The following is a 22828-nucleotide window of genomic DNA, read 5'->3' as shown; positions in this document are numbered from 1 at the left end:
GATGCCAGCTTTTGCTTTGCCTGCTGCAAATTTAGTATTTCCAATTCGGACCGCGAGGACATATTCACCAAACACGGCTACACTAATTGGAAAAAAGCTCTAGAAAGAGACGGTGGTGGCTTCCATAAACACGCGTCTAGTATCCCGCACGTCAGAGCCATGTCTGCATGGCTAGAGTATCGGCGCCGGGCAGAGACAGGTGAAAAGCATAGTTCAACTTCTGGTCGAACCCAGATAGAAAAGAATAGATACTATGTGAAAAGCATTGGGGAGGCCGTTCAGTTCCTTTTAGTCAATGAACTGGCTCTGCGTGGTCACAATCACGAAGGTGGGGAGGAAGGACTTTTCCTTACGTTCTTTGAATACACAATCAAAAAAGATGCCAAACTTGCAGAAATTGTAAAATACATCCCAGACAATGCAAAATACACATCCAATGTAATTCAAAATGAAATAATTGAGGCTCTTGCCAAAATGGTGGTAAAAGATATCAGGACCAAATATGAAAAAGCTGACTCTCTTGGACTTTGTATTAAAAGTGATGATACCAGGGGTCACTGTAACACTGAGAATGTGTCTGTAGTGACTAGATTTTTCCAGATCTCCATCCCTGAAGAACACCTGATTGGCTTAATTGAACTGAATCAGCTTGATGCTGAATATATTTGTAACCAAAGTCACATCTCTCTGAGCTAGGTTACAGCCCAGACAATTTAGTGTGTCAGTGTTTTGATGTCATGTCTGGGGCAAGGCGTGGTGTCCAGGCTTTGTTACAAAACAAAGTTGGTAAGTACATTCCATATGTACACTGCTACAACCACCAGCTCCATTTAGCAGTGATACATGCAATGGAATCAGAACCTCTGGCTAAGAAGTAATTTGACTGGTCAAATTCATTGAACACATTTTGTCACAGACATTATGTTTCACACACATACAATACATCCATCCATTTTCCAACCTGCTGAATCGAACACAGGATCACGGGGTCTGCTGGAGCCAATCCCAGCCAACACAGAGCACAAGGCAGGAACCAATCCCAGGCAGGGTGCCAACCCACTGCAGACACACAATACATCCACACTGAAAAGACTTCTAGAAACCAGTCATTATGATGTCAACGTCCATTGTCAACAATGAGGAAGCTATAAGGGGGCTTCTCTCAGAGGTAGCATAGACTGACACTGCCCCTTTTGACATCTGCATAGAGGCATGTGGTCTTTTGACCGAATGAAAAAAGCAGAATTTCTTCAATACAGGAAAATTCCTCCTTCATGTGCTTGGTGTGCTGAAACCAGCCAACGCAATTCTACAGGCACATGCAGTGGATTTGTGCACAGCTGGGGAGGTGGTGACAGCTTCACTGGCCACACTGAAGGAGATGAGAAGCCACTCATTCTGGGAGGAGCATTTCTCTCAGTGTGAAAGTAGGCCTACCAATTCACTCAAAAGGAAACGGAAAGTTAACTCACAGCTTGATGATAATATTGTTGTGTCTACGTTTGGGCATGGTGACTCTGATGAACAAACTGCTCCTAATCAGACTTTCAAAAGGGCTATGTTCAGCATTCTTGATAGAGCTACTGTGGAAATGGAGACAAGATTCTCTCAGAGAAATGTTGAATTATTGAGGGCCACATCACTTCTCCTGCCAAAATCAGAATTATTTCTTGATCATTCTCTCCTGAAACCTCTTCAGGCACTTGCAGGGACAGAGCAAAACAGCATGAGCTTGCAAAATGGAATGGCTGTGGCAAAAGCAATGTTGATCAATAAACTGCCAGCTGATGCTAATCTCTCTGAAGCATGCAAACGCATTCAGCAGTACAAAGAGGCCTTCCCTATGTTGCATTCGCTATGTGTCACAGCACTCATCATTGGTGTGTCTTCAGCTGCATGTGAAAGCTCTTTCTATACTTTGAACCGCATTCTCACTCCACTCTGCCGAACAATGCTGCATTCAAGGAAGAGAAATTTAGTCATTCTGGCACACAAGAAAAACATCACAGAACATCTAGACATGAATGAATTTATTTCAGAATTTGCCAAGAGTAACCGCAGACTGGTCCTGTAGAAAATATCCAGGTTAAACACTAGAAACTGATATCCTATAGCCTTCCTAATGACTACAATGAGCCACGTTTCTGTTCTTGCTCTCATATGTTGTATACATTTGACTTTATTGATATTTACCTTGTAGATGTAGTTCTATATTTGTTCACAAAAAATAATAATACAAGTTCTATTGCCTCTGTTAATTTTATTGAACAATTGGTTATGAATTATGCCACAATTTTTGCTTTTATATGTTATATAAAACTATGTTGCTATTATTATTTGACCCCCCCTACAAAAATGGGGATGGATGGATGGATATTTTTTGCCCCCCCAGACAAGCCAAATGCCCACCCACACATGATGTTCTGGTCACACCTCTGCATGAGGGAGACAGTCATGACTGAGAAGTGCATAGCCTTCATGCTTTATAAACGGTCTGCCAGTGTGGAGTGCATGTTGTTACTGAGACTTTTGGTATGAACAAAATCACTGTTCACAGATGTGCAAATGGGGTGCGTCAGGCCATATTTCCTAACTAATGAGGCAATACAACACCTTACCTGGATGTGGAAGAGGCACAGCAGATTTTGAAGCACAATTACAAGGCACACAAAATACCTCCGGTGTATTGTGCAATCACATAACCCTATTCGTGCACCAAGTGATGGGTATTGGGATTATGTTAACAGGAAAGTCTGAACATTTATTGTTCTGCAGACAGTTGTTGACAACATATTAATGATCAGGGATATCGGAGTTAGGTCACCTGGTAACACTCATGATGCCACTCTATTAGCCACATCACATCTTGACAGGTATTTGAAAATTTATGTCATGGATCCTACGTGCAAAAAAGTGTTTCCATTGCAGTTTTACAAAATATTGCTTTGTCGAATCACCTGAAAAACCACCCCAAGTGAGCATATAAATGTTTTGTGAATTTTGAGAGTATTTTCACAATTCATGTAGTTCCATTACTGTTGTTTTGTTTTTTGCAATTTCAAAATGCACATTAAGGAGGTTAATGGAAACGCGGCTACAGTTAGAAATGGAAGGCTGGTATAGAAGCATGAGAAGAATACATGATGACAACCTAGAATTTACATTAAAACCTGAAAATCTGTTCACTTCATCAACCAATCTCATCTATAAGGACCACTGTTTAATTTTAAAGTGTATAAGAGTTGCAAAAAATATCTTTACCTAAAAGGTATTTACAAATCACTTTGCACAATGTAGTTCTGTCTGACTACCTGTTAATATAAATGCTTACAGGTGAAGTGATTTAAGATTAAAATTAAAACATAAAATAGTGGTGGTATCTGAACCTAGAGACTTACGCATTATAGTCCAACACATTATCTACTACTGGAACAAAATGCTTTCTTTAGCAAACTTACCTTTTTATGTTTTCCCAGGCTAAGTACAGGACTAGCACCTACTAAAGCTGGCGAGTCACGTGCCGCTTTCAGAGCAGAAGGGTAAGGTGTTGCCTTTATCTTTTTTTTCTTCTTAAGTTTTTCTGCAAGACAAGAGTAAGAAAACAATTCAGCTAATAAACATTTATATATTAACAGTATAATAAACTGCGTGTAGTCATGTGGTGATCAAACCACAGAGGGCCGCTCAACACTGCTAGTAAAACAAATGAAACAAAATGATTAACATTTTTCTTGTTTGTTGTCACGTGTTTTTTGTTGTGAGTATAATTTCACTACCAGCCTATAAATAACTGCTTGATTAAGGTGGCAGCGTTTTACACTACTAATGTTTTTCTACATTATTAAAATATCTAGATAAAATTTTAATATCAGACTCCTGGTTTAGATTCTCTGTAGAACCTGTTAAGTGTAAATATTTCATATTTTGAATATTTTTAGTATATATCTTCTGCATTGCAATCTACTTTTTTTGAATTCTAAGAAAACTCACAAGAACAAACATGGTAAAGATGACCGATATTTTCAGATAATGTAGTTATTCTCACTAATTATGGTGCTGGGGAGCAGTTATATATTTCATGTTGATGAGCACACACAGGTAAAAATTTCAGCATACTCTGTACAAGTGACAATAATGATCTTATAAAGTTATAAACCTATAATGATGTACCGCCTTTATGGTAATCCCTAAGGCAACTCTGAATCTGGGAGAACTTGTAAACTTTTATGTTAAATTTTTGATCAAAATTCACCCATTTGCAATTATTTGTTCCACAAGGCTTATTCTCACCTGGACAAACCTGGCAGCATAGTGAGGATTATGTTTTTTGATTTCTCCAGTGTCTGCAATACCATCCTGGGCTAAACTCAGAGATATGCAGGTGAATGAGCCTATACCGTCCCAGATAATGGACTACTTGTCACACAGACCGCAGTTTGTGGGACTCAAGGACTGTATTTTTGGTATGGATGAGAGCAATACTGGAGCACGTCAAGGAATAGTCCCGTCTCCTGTTCTCTTCACTATGTACACCTCCAACTGTAAATATAACACCAGGTTATGCCACTTGCAGAAATTCTCAGATGATTCTGCACTTATGAGCTTTTTTGATGAGAGGGTTGAGACAGAGGAGTCAGGTGGAGAACTCTTGTTTCTCTGTGCATCAGGAAAACCAAGAAACTGGTTATTGACTTTTGCTGCACCAAACAGCTTCTATGACCAGTCACTATTGAGGGAGTGGAAGTAGAGCAGGTGTACTCCTAGAAGCACATCAATGTCATGTTGGACTACCCTCGAAACACATAGGAACTATTTTAGAAATGGCAGAGCAGACTCTTTGTCCTTAGGAGGCAGCATTTAGGTAGGAAGTGAAATCCTAAACATCATGTACAACTCTGTGATGGCCAGTTCAATTTTCTATGCTGTGGTGTGGAGTATAAACCACAAACGTTAAGAACATGTGATTGCCTATTTTAGTACACAGGAGCTAATCGTTGACCACTTATAGAACCAACAGTACAATAATTCTTTCTGGATGCGTCCCACAACTTCATAAAATCCCCTTCATAAGGTTTTTGACAAAGCAGAATGTTTCATGTATTAAATAACCATTCATTATTACTGCAATGTAAGTGTTCCTAATGTGCCTTTTATATTACATTTAAGATTTTAGATAGGGCGGGACGGTGGCGCAGTGGTAGCACTGCTGCCTCACACTTAGGAGACCTGGGTTCGCTTCCTGGGTCCTCCCTGTGTGGAGTTTGCATGTTCTCCCCATGTCTGCGTGGGTTTCCTCCCACAGTCCAAAGACATGCCGGTTTGGCGATTCTAGTGTGTGCTTGGTGTGTGGGTGTGTGTCCTGCGGTGGGTTGGCACCCTGCCCAGGATTGGCTCCTGCCTTGTGCCCAGTGTTGGCTGGGATTGGCTCCAGCAGACCCCTGTGACCTTGTAGTTGGAATTCAGCGGGTTGGAAAATGGATGGATGGATTTTACATAGTATAAAATAGGTTTTGCATAAATACACACTATATTCAAAATTGTCATTGTTCATTTGTATGACAGTTTTAAATCACACTCAACTAAAGTGCTCAAATTTCTCATGACATACCAAAACCACATTATTTTTAAAACAAGAATCGTTCATTGACTGCCGCAGAGGAGATTAGTTTTCTACACATCACTAACATGGGAGAATTTCTTCTACCATAACTCACTTTTAGGCAGGACATTATCTTCCTTCTCTGGAGCAGGACTGGACTTTTTTGATGAATGTGTTATGGAGGATGTAGCATCACTCATCCGCTGCAGTTTCTTGGCCTGCTTTGGCTTCTTCTCTGTCTCCTCTTTATCTTTCTTTTCTTTTTTCCCTGAAGACTTCTTCACCCCTGAAAGAGCATTCTCTTCCCCTTCATCAAATGAGGACTCTTCAGGGGGCTTTGCTACTGAAGATGCCTTCTTACCTAAGAGTGCTTTGATGGCAGTAGTATCTTCTGCATCATCAGAATCACTGTTAGAATATGACAGTTGGTGATTACCTAAAGACAATAAGTCCTGGACAGAGACATATTTTTTAGTCCTGTTTCCATTTGCTTTATCAACATCTCCTCCTTTCTTTATGGGTAGTTTCTTTTCTGATTTCTTCGAGCTTGATTTCTGTGTGATGGTGGTAGGGGTTGACTCAAAAGCACTCTCGTCAGATAAGTCACTCTCTGTAAGAATGCAAACACATTTTATTACTACCTATAGGAAATCAAACAGTTTTATGTAACTTTTTTTTTTTTTATTAGTTGCCACTATCTCAATTTACAAATGACAGTTAATGTCGGAGACAGCAATAATGGAATAATTCAAAGACTGAGAATTTCTCAATCTTTATCAAATTATTAGCAGTCTATTATTAGTAACAACATCTATTGAACAAGATGGAAATCAGTCTGATTTATTTCACTCTGAGGGGTATGGTGGGTTTCAATACCCCTTGAAGATTTACTGCAAGCCAGGGGAGAATATTGAGAAATTGCAGAAAAAAAAAGAAGTGTGACTGAAAATTGGAAGTGCCTCTTTTGAAATATTAATTCAACTTAAAATCATTGTAGATCGCCTTCGATGCTACACACATAATGTACAAACATTGCAATGGCACAAATAACTCAAAAGATTTGTATTGTAACTTGTTGTTAAAATCATATTCAGTTTCAGTTATTTTTGCTTTTTAAATAATATAAGCCTGTATTGTGTTAAACTTTGTTCTTTAAGAATTTTCAGCTGACTTTTATTATGTTGCTCTGATGTACTTGGACCTATAAAGTAGACTCTGTCCAAAAACTGTGCTTTCAGTCTCAATAAACAAAATCAAAAATACAAAAAAACCCAAAAAACTTGAGTTTAACTGATACACAGACTGCAGTGTACAACCAAAATAACAGTAAATTACTAATGACTCCACCATGCAGGTAACTTCATTTGGGCAGCACCATAAATACAGTATGTGGCTCTGTACAATTTAAAACTTAGGATTAATAGGAATTTAAAAACTCAGTGCAGAAATTAAGTAATTAGCTGATTGTAGCTTTTGTAGTATTACCTTGTGTGACATCTCCAAACATGCTAATGCTACAGTATATCTTAGGTACGGCATATGCTGCTTGACACGCAATCCTGGCAACACACTGTGAAACAGTCTTACCCATTATAACTAGAGCAGAAAGTTCCACACAGTTTTCAAAAACTGAAAACGCCACACTCTTCAGATTTTACATAACATCTGATGCATGAAACTTAACTTGTGGAGTAAACAATGAACCAGGAGAAGGGAATTACGGTATTTCACGCCCATCAAGAAAGAGCAGTTTTTAACTATCAAAGCTATCCAAATAGTTTATGTTAACTCTTTATTTTTCAAGTAAAAGAAGGCAAAAGATTTGGGATAAGGAGCTGGAAGTTGGTGATGTGATGATCAGCAGACACAAGTAGCAATTTTACTGTAATCTGTACGTGAGACAATAAAGATCCTACAAACCTCTTTATTTAAGCAACTATAGTACCTTTCTGCAGAGCACAAATAAGGTGACAAACACGATTAGCAAATCAATTAGAAAATGATGATGAGAGTTTTTTCTTGGGTGTTGATGTGATTTATGCATTTTTACCTAATAACTACCAAGCCTTAATTAAATGCAGAGTAACTAACAGCAGGGTCTCACTTTGAAGACTTAAGGCCAGTACATTGTAATTATTTATAACGACAGACTGAAGTGTATTATTCTGTCAAGCATGCCTAACCTCTACATTATTCATCAACAGACTCCTTACAGACACCTCAACATAATTAAGAAGACCCGTAAGTAAACCTTTGTCCTGACAGCTATTTCCATTAACATCATCTGTCTTTTCCATAGCTTCTGTGGCTTCATCACCCAGCTTTACCTGGAGCTTCTTTTCACAAATTCACTGCAAAACAATTACTTTGAACAGGAAACATACCTTTTCATCTATGTTTTATTACTATCCTGCAAAGACGTCTTGTGACAGTGCTCATCTTAAAATGTCCATACTGCTATTCTTTAATCTATCCATCCCTGCCTCCACTGTTATGTTTTTTTAGGCCTATTCAGTTGAGGGTTAAGTGCAGCTGTTGACACAGCAATGATGAACCCTGAGATTGGTGCAATTTCACCTTTAAAACCTACGGGCCTGTGAAGGTCAAAGTAGCCAGAAGGAAAACAAACACAATGGCATAAAAAAAAACTAGTAGGTAGGATGGATGGATCGCAAGGTGAAATTCACATACTCCGCAGCAGCATACTGATAAAAAACAATATTAAATTAAAGAGTGATAAAAATGCAGGTATAATAGACAATAAATACTCTGAAACTCTGTGCTCTTTGTCACAGGAGCTTACAATACATTGTACTATATGTTGCCAAACAATCTCAAAATGTTTTTTCTAGAGTTATACCATAACACAAACACACCAAGCATTTCACTTCTCCTCTTGACAGAATTGCCTTCCAAATGTTCATAATTACTTAAAAGTTGTATACTAGACACATTCCACAAGCCCTATTGTCACCATATCTTCAAATACGGATCTCCACTTTATTCTACTGCTTTTCTAGCAATCTGCCAGTCCAGTCTGTTGAAGTCTCTCCCTAGGTCTGTCCAAAAGTCTCCTAATCAATCATTATAATTAAAATTTGCTTCAAGTCTTATCAAGCTTGTTTCTTGCTTTCAAAAATGTCACTCCTAAATTAAATTTTTATAACCGCTACACAAACAACAAGATTACAATTGTATTTTTATTTAGTAATTCAGAAAACGTGGTGGAAAATTACTGCTTGCCCAAGTTTTCTGTAATTTCAGTAGAAAAGGCCTACTGTCTACAGAGACTGCAATAGCAAAATCTATGGAAATGTGTGTTATAACATAATAACCTGCAAATAAACAAACAACACACAACATCAAGCATTGAAATTATTGATTAAAACTAACAATGAAAGATGGGTGCACCAAATAACAAACAGTTTCTGAAGCTTTGTTTATTGGATGCTCCTAAGGAGCCATGTGAGAATTAATAAAGCCTTTTTCTCTCTTTCTTTTTATTCCTTTGCCTGCACATGAGCAAAGGTAGCAGAGTGAGCAGACAGCCTGCCTGCTTGAAGTCCAGCCAAACAGGGGATGCCAAAAGAACTTCTGTGGTTGTAAGCCCGCATGTCAGATTTGATTTCAACTGCATTGGCGTTCTTAATGTGAGTAAACTGGCTTCTTCTCTTGACCCTTGTGTTGAATGCAATATGCACAGCTACTCTTCCTCTGTCACTAGCAATAGCTTTACATGCCAGAAATGCAAGGCAATTGCTAAGCTGATGGCAAGAATCTTAGTGTTAGAAGAATGCATCTGTAATTTGCAGGCCATTATAGAAGGTGAGGTAGGTTCCTTCTTAAGACTAGAAGTGCAACCTTAGGAACCTATAGTTTCTACTCTGGCTATGGTAGCAGCACAGCACACTGTGTCTTAGACAGACTTGTTGATTCTGGTGTTTTGAGTACTGAAATCTACATCTCCTGTGGTTTTTTTGTTATCAGCTCTCATAACAACAGTCCTTTTGACGGAGTCGTGAACACAGTTTACTTCAAACGCATATTTTGTAATTAATATATTCATGAATACAGCTCTCGATTCTTCTAAACTTACATCAACCCCTACAGTATCGTTATAATGCTGTACAACAGAGAGCACACACAGCACCTGTGACAACATATCATTCACGTTTAACATCTGTCAATTGATGCTCTTAAATGCCAATGTATTATCTGATACTAAAGAAAGATTTTTCACTTGCATCAGGATATGTTTATTTTGAAAACATTTAATGTGACCCCTTGGAGGGGTAGTAGAGAAGGAGAGAAATAAAACAAAATTGAGTGCTATTATGAACAATGCTAAACATCCTCTTTCTGACACACTAAGTAAGTACTTTTTACCCAATGAATTATTCAGCATTAGTGTCAAAAATTGCTACTGGGGCTCCTTTACACCAAAAATAGTATGTCTGCATAATGGCTAACTGTGACTGTGATAGCCAAGTCACCACTTTTCTTTTTTAATTTTCTTGCTTTATAGTCATTCTGATGTGTGTCCAGATCAAAGTGTGTGTGTGTGTGTGTGTGTGTGTATGTATATATATATATATATATATATATATATATATATATATATATATATATATATATATATATATATATATATATATATATATATATATATATATTTACTTACTTGTCTAGCTATTTATGTATTTATTTATTTAAAGAGATTCTGTACAAACGGCTGAATTTCCCCCTGGGGACAAATACAATTCTATCTATACTTGTAACTTCTAGAATAGACTACTGCAGGGGTCCTCAATCCCAGTCCTGGAGAGCCGCAGTGGCTACAGGGTTTTGTTCTGACCTGGTTGCTTAATTACAAAGCAATTCTTGCCAATAAAGCACTAACAAGCTATGAAATTAAATTAACTCTGCTATGTCAGGTCATTCTCATATCCTAGATTTTCTTTCCCTTTCTATCATGCAAATGATTTGAAGGCTAAAATGGACGAGTAATTCTCAGTCCTTCACTTTTTTCTCTTCATTTTTCTTCCAAGTATTTAATTAAACCCAATAGTGCAGATAAATACACACAGGTGTAAATGTAAATAAGTTAAATGGAGAAATGCTGCTCTCTCAAGTCATTTGCATGTTATTGATAATAAGGAGCAATTAAAATAGCTGTTTAAGACAAAATTAAGCAATAAGGGCTCAAAATCACTAAAGTGAAGCAGAAGTGTTACTTTAGCAATAAGTGCTTTTTATTAAGCAACTGGGTTGGAGCAAAAACCTACAGCCACTGCGGCTCTCCAGGACTGTGATTGAGGACCCCTGGACTACTGCAATGCACTAACTGGATACTCGACAACTTCTACTAATATTTCATAGTTCAAAATGCAGCCACCAGAGTATTCATTGGAACCAGAAAATGTGATCACATTAGGCCAGTATGTTCTAGCTTTCACTAGTTACTTGTCAAATTCCATATTGATTATAAAGTCCTGCTTCTAACCTAAAAAGCTGTAAAAGGACTTGCCTAGAATATTTACGAGGTGTGGCAGAAAAGTAATGAGACTGGCAACACTGCAAGCGATCTGGCAACGCTGCGCTGTTGTCCTTGATAGAGCACGTGTATCAGTACCCTCCCATAGCTCAGTGCGAGTTTCAACTCCTTCCGTTAACTACGTGATTTTTGTGACTGCTATTAGCGAAGTTGTGTTTTTGGTTGTGCGTCACGCAAAATGGAACAGCGGAATTTGGAGCAACGTTGTGCCATTAAACGGCAAGTGTGACGTTTGAAAAGTTAAAACAGGCCTATGGGGAACATTCTTTATCCCGAGCTCAAGTTTTTCGCTGGCACAAATCATTTTTGGAAGGCAGAAATTACGTTGAAGATGAACACCGTTCAGGGAGGCCTTCAACTTCGAAAACCAATGAAAACATCGAACGTGTGAACACTCTTGTGAGATCAGACCGTCGTTTAACATTAAGAATGTTGAGTGAACAATTAAATTTGAACAGATTTACTGTTCATCAAATTTTGACTGAACATTTGCACATGCGAAAGGTCTGTGCCAAAATGGTGCCGAAAAACTGCCCTCTCCATAACAGAATTTTTGACCTCAAAAGGCATTCCTGTGGTTCCCCAGCCCCCTTATTCACCTGACCTCAGTCCATGTGACTTTTTCCTAAACTGAAAAATGTCCTCAAAGGACGTCATTTCGGGACTTTAGAAAACATCCAAAAGAGTGTAACGGACATGCTGAAGACCATACCGGTTGAAGACTTCCAGCGCTGCTACCAACAGTGGGAACAACGTCTCCATCGTGTGTAGCTGCCCAAGGAACTACTTTGAAGGGGATAACATTGATGTTTGAAAAAAATAAAAACTTTGGTAAATAAAAAATCAGTCTCATTACTTTTCTGCCACACCTCGGTATGTGAAATACTACCCACAATGACAGCTTTGCTCTCAAGCTTCTGATCTTCCTAATAATATCAAGAATAAGTAAAAACGCAGGAGGGGGCAGAGACTTCCATTACTAAACACCCAGACCCCCAAGCTTTGGAATAGCCTTCCAGCAAAAGTTCAGGGTTCAGACACTGTGCTAATATGGAGGAGTGGTGGCTCTAAGGCTAAGGATCTGTGCTGGTATCCAGAAAGTTGCCAGTTTGAATCCTTGTTACTGTCAAAGGGGATCCTACTCTGCTGGGCCCTTTAGCAAGGCCCTTAACCTGCAATTGCTCCAAGGGTGCTGTATAATGGCTGACCCTGCGCTCTGACCAAAAGTGGTATGCGAAAACTAAGAAATTCCTAATACAAGAAATAACAAAAAAAAAAAAAAAAAACTGGGAGATAGGTATGGATGACACAGAAAGACCACTGATCTATGCTGCATTCTTTCTCCTCTTTTTAGTTAGGCTTTCCTAGTAAGGATTACCATTGCCAACTATGACACTCAGAAATTATTATTATGGAATGAATAGTTAACTTAAATGTTAGTAACACACTCTGTCTTTATCCTCTTGAGCTTTCCTGAAATCTGCACCCAGAGGTCTTTGTTTAAATTGCCCTTCCCAAAGATTTCTTCCTTTTTCCTGCAAGGTTTTTAAGAGCTTTTTCTTGTCTTCTTAGGGAGTTAAGGCTGGGGTGCCTATCAATTAAACATGGCCTACTGAAGTCCTTTGAGTCATTCTTTGTGTGATTTTGGGCTATACAACAAAAAGTTAATGTTGTCGTTGTTACTTGTGTACAGATCTCAAAAGAAATCGCAATTGGGTTATAACATGATGACTAGAATAATTACTTGATTTTAATCCCAGCTTGTCCTAGGATGACATTGTTGGATACTACTGCCCTTTCAAATCTCAGCCACTCAGTACAAACAACAATTCTAAAGAACATTCATAATTCTTACAAGGCATCCAACAGTTAAATCCTTCCAAGCTAACAAAGATACAAACTATATTAAAAACTACAAAAATTCTATCTACATCAGCTACTAATACTATAAATAGTTTGTTTTAAAACTGTCTTTTTATAGTGTGATAAGATGTGTACAGGGAAATCATTTTATAATCTAGGTGAATTTGTGCACTACACCAGAGCAGTATGCCTTTCTAAATATTACTGACACAAGTGTCCTTATCCTAAAATGACTCACCTCTGGATAGCACCACTCTTTCCTTTTCTGCAGCAGGACTGGGCTTTTTTGATAAATGCATTAGAGAAGAATTATCTTCACTTGCCAGCTTCAACTTCTTGACCAGTTTACCAGTCTTATCTTTGCCTTTCTTGTCTTTTTTCCCTGAAGATTTTTTTTCATTGGATGAAGCGGGTGCCTTTCTTTTCCTCTCCCTTACTTCCTCCAGTGAGGATTCTTTTGATTGGCTAAACTGAGATGCTTCTTTTTTGTTCTTTTTGGTTTCAACATGCTGAGAGTCATTGCCAGCTGATAGCTTGCTCTTCACAAAAGAGACTCCTTCCTGGACAGAAAGATCATTTTTAGCTCCGCTGTCATTTATTTTAACAAGGTTGTTCCCTTTTTTTGAAGGCAGTTTCTTTTTAGTTACCTTTATGTGTGACTTCTGTGTCACGGGAAGTGGAGGTGATGGGAAAACGTTGTCTTCTGATGAGTCAGTATCTGCAAAGAAGAAAAGTCTTTGTCTCACTTTACTTTATTGCCATAACAACTGACACTACTTTAAAAGCGAGCATCAAATTAGTAAAGTACAAATTAAATGTCGTTACTCAAGAGGGCACAAGTACACATCAGGAGAATGACTTGTTCATCACAACCACTGTTTCACTTTCTGATTAAACAAACTATACACAACTTCTCCCAAAAGAAAGGTAGCACTTCACATTCATAATCAAGCATAATAATTACCACTGCAGTCACAAGGGGAAAGGGGTGAGGATGAAAATGGATGCAATCTGTTTCTAAAAACAAGCTGTAACTACAACTGTCTTTTCAACTCAACATAACTGATAATCACCTGAAGTTTTGAAAATATCATTTAGTTAAGATTTGAAGGTTTTTTATTATTCAGCTTTCAAAATATACTTTTTATTTCTTTTTTCTACATAACTGTTTCTGTGTAAAGAAGCACTTCCTACTATTTGTGAAAAATTTAAAGTTAACCAGCTTTCATTTACGTCTCATGTGTTTTTGTTGAAAAACTGGTTTGAAAGTAACTGCTGGCATCCAGGGCTGGGTAATATATTGAATTTTCGATTTGACTTTGATGTTTAAGAAAAATCAATGTACAAAGTCAACATCACAATGTTCAGCACTTTCATTTTCCACAACTTCTGAATGTTAAATAAAACCTTCAAAATCTGTAGTGCTCTTTATAAGCATGGCTATGTCTGCTCTGCCCATGTCGTCTGGTGGGGATGAACATGAGAATATACATATTTACTTACGAACACACAGAGTAGACACAGTTACTAGTTACAGTGGGGGAAATAAGTATTTAATCCCATGCTGAATTTGTAAGTTTGCTCACTTACAAAGAAATGAACTCTAATTTGTATGGTAGTTTCATTTTAATGGAGAGAGACAGAATATCAAACAAAATCCAGAAAAAACACAGTGCACAAAAGTTATACATTGATTCACATGTCAATGAGAGAAATAAGTATTTGATGCCCTACAACCCAGCCAGAATTCTGGCTCCCACAGATTAGCTGTGTGCCCATGTGTGTAAAAATGTAACAATATATGCTTTGATATACCAAGCTTTTAAGCTGGTGAAGGAAGAACAAACTCTGCCTGGCTTTCTTCATGATGGAGGTGATGTGCTTGTCCCATTTGAATGTATTAGTGAAAGTAGTCCCCAGGAATTTAAACGACTGAAACACAGACATAGTCTGGCCATTAATTCGCAAAAGTGGACAGTTGGCGACTTGCCGGCAGAAATCAATCCTCATTTCCACTGTCTTAACAGCACTGAGCTCCAAGTTGTTACAAGAACACCATTCTACAAGATGGTCCACCTCTCTTTCATAGGAAGAGGCATCATTATTAAAAACGACACCCATTACAGTTGTGTCATCTGCAAACTTTAGGAATTTTACAGATTTGTCCATGGATCTACAGTCATTTGTAAAAAGTGAAATAAGGAGGAGTGAAAGAACACAGCGTTGGGGGGAACCTATGCTAATTGACATTGGATCTGACATACAAGGGCCCAGTCTCACATACTGCTTCCTGCCTGTCAAAAAACTCATAATCCACGCCATAAGGTGCACCTAACTGGATTAGTTTACTTTCAAGCAACTCTGGAACAATAAAATTTAAGGCTAAACAGAAACGTGAACTAAAAAATACAAACACGTAACTCCAGGTCTCATGTCTTTGCACTTGCTCCTGGTTAAACTTAGAGCAGATTTCAAAATCCTCCTTTTAACTTATAAAGCCTTAGATTGCCAAGCCCTACTTACTTATCATTACTTACAAACCATGGCACACATTGAGATCGCAAGATGCTGGCATAATTAAGATATCAAAGACAACTAAAATAACAGTGGGAGTTTGAGCTTTCAATTACAGGGACCCAAAGCTGTGAAATGATCTGCCTGCTAATATAAGAGGTACCCCTTCAGTCTCAGCTTTTAAATCCAGGCTGAAGACTCATGACTTATAAAACTCAGACTCAGATTTATAGAACCTGGCATATGTACATTTCTATGCAACTTATTCTTTACAAATCACAAGCATCTTGTAAATGTGCATAAGTGAACATGCCTTGAATGGTGCCCTGAAACAATATATAGACCGTGTTAATCAACTTCATACATATGCAATTACAATGCAGCAGTACTTGATTGGTTGGTAGAACAGCCTCCCACCTGATGCACCAAGGCATTGCCACCTGAATTCAAGAGTATCTGGCCATGCTCTGCAACTGAGTGCACAAGATCATGCATGGCATTAAAGCTCCTATTCTCTGCGCACTGGATATCACTACTACCAGGCGCATGCAATGACATGATTTCTATTACAATGAATAGTGCAGACCAAATGAAAAACTGAAGGTTTAGCAAATTACTTTACCATTAAGTCAGGCATAACGTACAGTACCATTATGTTTGTCAAAGCTATTCTGCCTCAAAATAAAATCATGGGTGGACCCAGCCCACTGTGCCACAACCTTTGTCATTCCCATCTTGGCATCACAGATGCCTTGTATGATAATGGAATGTCACCACTCACATTTAACAAAAACAGCTTAATTCCCGCTAGGGGCCTTATTGCAAATGGAACTAGATGCTAATGCAAATTTCCTTTTTATGTTGGCAAGACCCCATTATGTTATATGTTTACCTACACCATACGTAAATTACAATAAGTGCCTCACTGGTTGGTTAATGGTTTCCAGCTCAGTGCAAATGATGGAGTGAAGATTGGTTGAGACAATCCTGACCAGTCGGCCAGTTCACTGAAAAGTGACAATAGGTAGCTGATACAAACTTACAAAAAAACAGTGCAAATACGCAGAGTTGACTCTCTTGAAAGGGAAATGAGGTGCATATTGGTTGTCACATTAACACACATTATAATAATGGCTTCGTGGTAAGGATTATGATGTGTTTTGGTCATCATTTGGTTAGTTTGGCTGTATTTTTCCTACTCAATTAAGGGTGTCGCCATTTCTCAGTTTCTCTAAAATGTTGCGTACACATGGTTCAGAGTTGCTGTAAAATACACATTTCCCCGTCGGGTTTTCTTTTATAAATCCCAGCCTTACAGTGGGAAGTTGCATTAACACAAACAGAGACTCGAAATGTGTGTATGCAAGCTTTATAAATGAGGCCTCAGGACTATAACTTTGCCTGACTTTATCTTTGACTTTCTCACTTAAGAGGTTTGACTTCTTCTGTTGTCAACTGGCCATAGTTAATCAATTAATTAATGGACAGATATTGTTGGTTTCCATTTATGTTAATCAGTTTCTGCTTTGTTTTCTATGCATTTTAACAAATCCATATCTTTATATGTACTAAATTCAGTATTTACTAATTAGTATAATTAATACTTGTTTTTTTTACCTGAGAACATATTCACAGCACTCTGCTACTGCACTCAGTTAAGAGTGCTATACACAAAAATAAGTTGTACTGCAAAGAATGGATGTTTACCTTGACAGTACCAAAAGCATGAGGGACTCTTGAGGGGCACTAAAACTAAAGCACACACACTGTCAGTAAATCTGCTGGGACAAAACATCCATTGTTTGGACTGTTACAGAAAACCCAAAAGAATATGGCAATACTGGTGAACATACATTTTTGGACACTCAATTTAACCCAGCTGTGAATCAAACTGGGGTCCAAAGGGAGAAAATGAGAAAGGGACTCTGCCCATTTGTGCCACACTGATACACTCAGTTTGTTTAATGTCCCTTGTGTTGTAGAGACATTGTGAAATGTCTGAATAGAAACTAATGGAAACAGTCAAAAAATCAAAAATAACCAAATTTATGACAATATACTGTAATGCTGCACTACCATTCATACGTCATTGCTTATCTGCACTTTAATTTGGTATTATTTCTTTGTAGTTAAAGTGATGAAAGTACAATGTTCCAGGAGTCAAATGTGAAACCAAAGACTTTGTTTGGAATTTTGCTACTCTGTTTGCCAAACAGCCACAAAGAACACAGAGGAACTAACCCTCAAAGACACATGGAATACATCTCCTGACTTAACATTTTTAAAATTCTTTTAACTATCCATTTTGAGTACTACTTCTACAGTTGTGCTTGAAAGTTTGTGAACCCTTTAGAATTTTCTATATCTCTGTATAAATATGACCTAAAACATCATCAGATTTTCACTCAAGTCCTAAAAGTAGATAAAGAGAAACCAGTTAAACAAATGAGACAAAAATATTATACTTGGTCATTTATTTATTGAGGAAAATGATTGAATATTACATATTTGTGAGTGGCAAAAGTATGTGAACCTCATGGATTAGCAGTTAGTTTGAAGGTGAAATTCAAGTCCGGTGTTTTCAATCAATGGCATGCCAATCAGGTGTGAGTGGGCACCCTGTGTTATTTAAAGAACAGGGATCTATCAAAGTCTGCTCTTCACAACACATGTTTGTGGAAGTGTATCATGGCACGAACAAAGGAGATTTCTGAGGACCTCACAAAAAGAGTTGTTGATGCTAATCAGGCTGGAAAAGGTTACAAAACCATCTCTAAAGAGTTTGGACTCCACCAATCCACAGTCAGACAGATTGTGTACAAATGGAGGAAATTCAAGACCATTGTTACCATCCCCAGGAGTGGTCGACCAACAAAGATCACTCCAAGAGCACAGCGTGTAATAGTCGGCGAGGTCACAAAGGACCCCTGGGTAAACTTCTAAGCAACTGAAGGCCTCTCTCACATTGGCTAATGTTCATGTTCACGAGTCCACCATCAGGAGAACACTGAACAACAATGGTGTGCATGGCAGGGTTGCAAGGAGAAAGCCACTGCTCTCCAAAAAACATTGCTGCTCGTCTGCAGTTTGCTAAAGATCACGTGGACAAACCAGAAGGCTATTGGTAGAATGTTTTGTGGACAGATGAGACCAAAATAGAACTTTTTGGTTTAAATGAAAAGCGTTATGATTGGAGAAAGGAAAACACTGCATTCCAGCATAAGAACCTCATCCCATCTGTGAAACATGGTGGTGGTAGTATCACGGTTTGGGCCTGTTGTGCTGCATCTGGGCCAGGACGGCTTGCCTTCATTGATGAAACAATGAATTCTGAATTATATCAGAGAATTCTAAAGGAAAATGTCAGGACATCTGTCCATGAACTGAATCTCAAGAGAAGGTGGGTCATGCAGCAAGACAACAACCCTAAGCACACAAGTCGTTCTACAAAAGAATGGCTAAAAAAGAATAAAGTTAATGTTTTGGAATGGCCAAGTCAAAGTCCTGACCTTAATCCATTCGAAATGTTGTGGAAGGACCTGAAGCGAGCAGTTCATGTGAGGAAACCCACCAACATCCCAGAGTTGAAGCTGTTCTGTATGGAGGAAAGGGCTCAAATTCCTCTAAGCCGGTATGCAGGAATGATCAAAAGTTACCGGAAACGTTTAGTTGCAGTTATTGCTGCAAAGGGAGTCACAACAGATACTGAAAGCAAAGGTTCACATACTTTTGCCACTCATAAATATGTAATATTCTATCATTTTCCTCAATAAATAAATGACCAAGTATAATATTTGTGTCTCATTTGTTTAACTGGTTTCTCTTTAACTACTTTTAGGACTTAAGTGAAAATCTGATGATGTTTTAGGTCACATTTATGCAGAAATATAGAAAATTCTAAAGGGTTCACAAACTTTCAAGCACAACTGTACATTCCCTACAACATCAAAACAATGCCATGGTGAGCATGAGGCACACTTTCACAAGCAAACTGAATACAACCAGGAACATGCAGAAGCAGACATCCATTTGGGGTGAGGATTTCTGGACACAATCTTTATTTATTTATTTTTTTTACCTGAGTATTTCCTTTTTGATGTTGCAACTTTTTTAATGTCAGTGATGATGCTGTCGCTTACTGAGCTGCCATTCTTCTCCAGCGGCCTTACAGGCTTGGTGGACGGTTTATTTTTGATTGCTGTGTGGGCAACACTGGCTTTTGACCCAGATTTTGTTTTTTTATCCTTTGAAAGCAGAGCCCTAATTTCCATCTTATGCTGCTTCAGGATTCTTGCAACCAATTCTCGCTTTTCCTGCAGAACCTTACAATAATAAAATGTTTCATTATATATTATTTCTATAGTCAGCAATGTCCTCTTCTTATTCTTTAGAGTTTCTACATTATCTGTTTAATAGAGCCAAGTTTGGTTGGCAGTTAATTAAAAACAACCCATAGGCATACTCTGTTAAAATTTCCTTAACTGTATAATCATTTAGAAACAATTACTTTGGCAGCAAAAATGCCACTTTTGAGCTAAATTTGAATTTTGATAGTGGGGGAAGTTAAATTGGTATGAATTATTTACTTATTTCTAATTTGTTATTTTTCTGAGCAGTTAACCATTTATTTTTGTCTCAGGTAGAATTGTTGGAATTACAACTACTAAAGGATGCATGCGTAATGATTTTTGGAGATTTTCCTTAAATCGTTTTATTGCTGCTATTCATCATCAGTCTGCTATACTGTCTTTATACATTGTGTCAAAGTGCTTTAAAAAATGGACTAGAAAGAACAGAAATGTTTAGATGAATTATGGTTTTACCTGTGGAGACTCACTGTACAATTCTTTAAAGTCATCACTCTCCGAATTCCTTTCACATTCTGCAGTGGTAAACAAGTCCACCTTCTTTGCACCAGCTATTGGAGAAAGTCCAGCACAAGACTCTGTACACTTTCTTAATTATGTGTATTAATTCATACTTTCATAAGAAGAAGCATATAATACTTATTTAAATTTAAATGACATTTATATTTAGAAACTAAACGACATTTTCTGGTTAATTCATTTTCAAAAGACCAAATATAAAGAAAACAATTCTATAGAAGTTGACTGGTTTCATGTCCTGGCTTTTTACTTACATGACTTTAAGAAAACAAACCTTAATTTTTTTTTACAGTATAGAATTGCCAACTTTGACTACACTTAAGGCTTAGGTTGAACACTTGGTTGGCCAACTTTTTATCCTTCATCATGATGAAGAAAGACTACATATGGTCACTGAAACTAAAAGTCTACCAAAGACAAAGAAAGTCAACTACGTGTTTTTTTTAATAGCTGCACAATTAGTACTGAACAAAATGATACAGTACCAGATTTTGCAACAGTCTTGTTTTTAGATGTAATCTTCGTAACAGCTCTGGCCTGGTTTGCATTCAGCGTCTCTGCTTGTGCTACCTTTGAATCGCTTCTTGGGGAAGGTTGGACACTCTTTAAGGTTTTTGAATGAGCGGCAGATTTTACTTCTGACTGTTTGGAAAAGGAAAAAAAAAAAAGACATCTGACATTATTTAATGTCCCAACTTCTCTTGACAATCACAAAGACATTTAATGTTATTCTGCAGTCATTGACAGGTAAAGCACCTAACGTATAAAAGGAAATCAGATCTCTTATCTTCCCAAAGCCTAACCCAGAAAAAGAAACTGCTACACAACACATGTAGGATGTTGGGCTCTTGCTGATGCTTGCATTTCTTGATAATGGCACACACCAAAATATACTCAGCAAAAAAAGAAACGTCCCTTTTTCAGGACTGTGTATTTCAACAATAATGTTTTAAAAATCCAAATAACTTTACAGATCTTCATTGTCATGGGTTTAAACAATGTTTTCCATGCATGTTCAATTAACCATAATCAATTAATTAACATGCACCTGTGGAATGGTCATTAAGACCTTAACAGCTTACAGAAAGTAGGCATTTAAGATCACAGTTCTAAAAACGCAGGACACTAAAGAGACTTGTCTACCGACTGTGAAAAACACCCAAGAAAGATGCCCAGGGTCCCAGCTCATCTGCGTGAGCGTGCATTAGGCATGCTGCAGGGAGGCATGAGGACTGCTGATGTGGCTAGGGCAATAAATTGCCATGTCCGCACTGTTAGACGCCTAAGACAGCGCTACAGGGAGACAGGAAGGACAGCTGATCATCCTCGCAGTGGAAGAGCCCGGATCTCAATCCCATTGAGCACGTCTGGGACCTGTTGGATCGCAGGGTGAGGGCTAGGGCCATTCCTCCCAGAAATGTCCAGGAACTTGCAGGTGCCTTGGTGGAAGAGTGGGGTAACATCTCACAGCAAGAACTGACAAATCTGGTCCAGTCCATGAGGAGGAGATGCACTGCAGTACTTCAAGCAGCTGGTGGCCACACCAGATACTGACTGGTACTTTTGATTTTGAGCCTCCCTTCATTCAGGGACACATTGTGAAACATTTTTAGTTTATGTCTTATGGTGTTGACTCTTTTAGTGTTCATACAAATGTTTACACATTAAGTTTACTGAAAGTAAAAACAGTTGAAAGTCAGAGGACGTTTCTTTTTTTGCTGAGTATATATATTAATCAAGACACTGAACTAATGGCGACTGAAAATTGGGCTTTACAGTCATTTGTGACTATTAAACTAGAAATCAGTCATTTCTAGCAGTAGAATACATTTGCAACATTAGTAATGTATTGGATATATTGTTAAATCATTTTAATGGTACCTTGATAAAAATGTATTAAGTTCTATGAAAAACATGAACATTTCTAGGTGATTACATACTTTTGAATGCTAGTCTATATATACACAATACTCACACAATCTCTATGTAATCTCCTTGAGTTTGCACCTTTCCACTGTTATCCATCCATTATCCAACCCGCTATATCCTAACTACAAGGTCACGAGGGTCTGCTGGAGCCAAGCCAAGCCAACACAGGGCGCAAGGCAGGAAACAAACCCCAGGCAGGGTGCCAGCCCACCGCAGTGCGTGCACACACACACACACACACGGGACAATTTAGAATCGCCAATGCACCTAACCTGCAAGTCTTTGGACTGTGAGAGGAAACCGGAGTACCAGGAGGAAACTCACGCAGACGGGGAGAACATGCAAACTCCACGCAGGGAGGACCCGGGAAGCGAACCTGGGTCTCCTAACTGCGAGGCAGCAACATAACCCACTGCGCCACCGTGCCGCCCCCTTTTCACCGTTATATTTATGAAAATACGAATATCTCATGGAACCCATATT

The 22828-nt window shown here is 38.2% G+C and overlaps 1 protein-coding gene across 4 annotated transcripts in view; it reads right to left on the bottom strand.

Moving 5' to 3' along the window:
- Positions 1-22828, bottom strand: part of LOC120542306 (dentin sialophosphoprotein-like) — a 77766-nt gene that overhangs the window by 8348 nt on the left and 46590 nt on the right. For 2 of the 4 annotated variants that reach the window (XM_039774663.1, XM_039774666.1), the window contains 6 exons: positions 20902-21058; positions 20354-20448; positions 19609-19852; positions 13255-13734; positions 5715-6209; positions 3459-3580 (listed from right to left, as the gene is read on the bottom strand). In XM_039774663.1, the coding sequence (XP_039630597.1) occupies positions 3459-3580; positions 5715-6209; positions 13255-13734; positions 19609-19852; positions 20354-20448; positions 20902-21058 (1593 nt within the window). The remainder of the gene's footprint in view (positions 1-3458; positions 3581-5714; positions 6210-13254; positions 13735-19608; positions 19853-20353; positions 20449-20901; positions 21059-22828) is intronic. The other 2 variants (XM_039774665.1, XM_039774667.1) reach the window with 2 other exon arrangements.

The sequence above is a fragment of the Polypterus senegalus genome, chromosome 13 (assembly GCF_016835505.1).
Source record: "Polypterus senegalus isolate Bchr_013 chromosome 13, ASM1683550v1, whole genome shotgun sequence".
In the NCBI taxonomy this organism is placed as follows: domain Eukaryota; kingdom Metazoa; phylum Chordata; class Cladistia; order Polypteriformes; family Polypteridae; genus Polypterus; species Polypterus senegalus.
The sequence above is the reverse complement of the archived record's forward strand: the minus strand, read 5'-3'. Positions and strand labels throughout refer to the sequence as shown.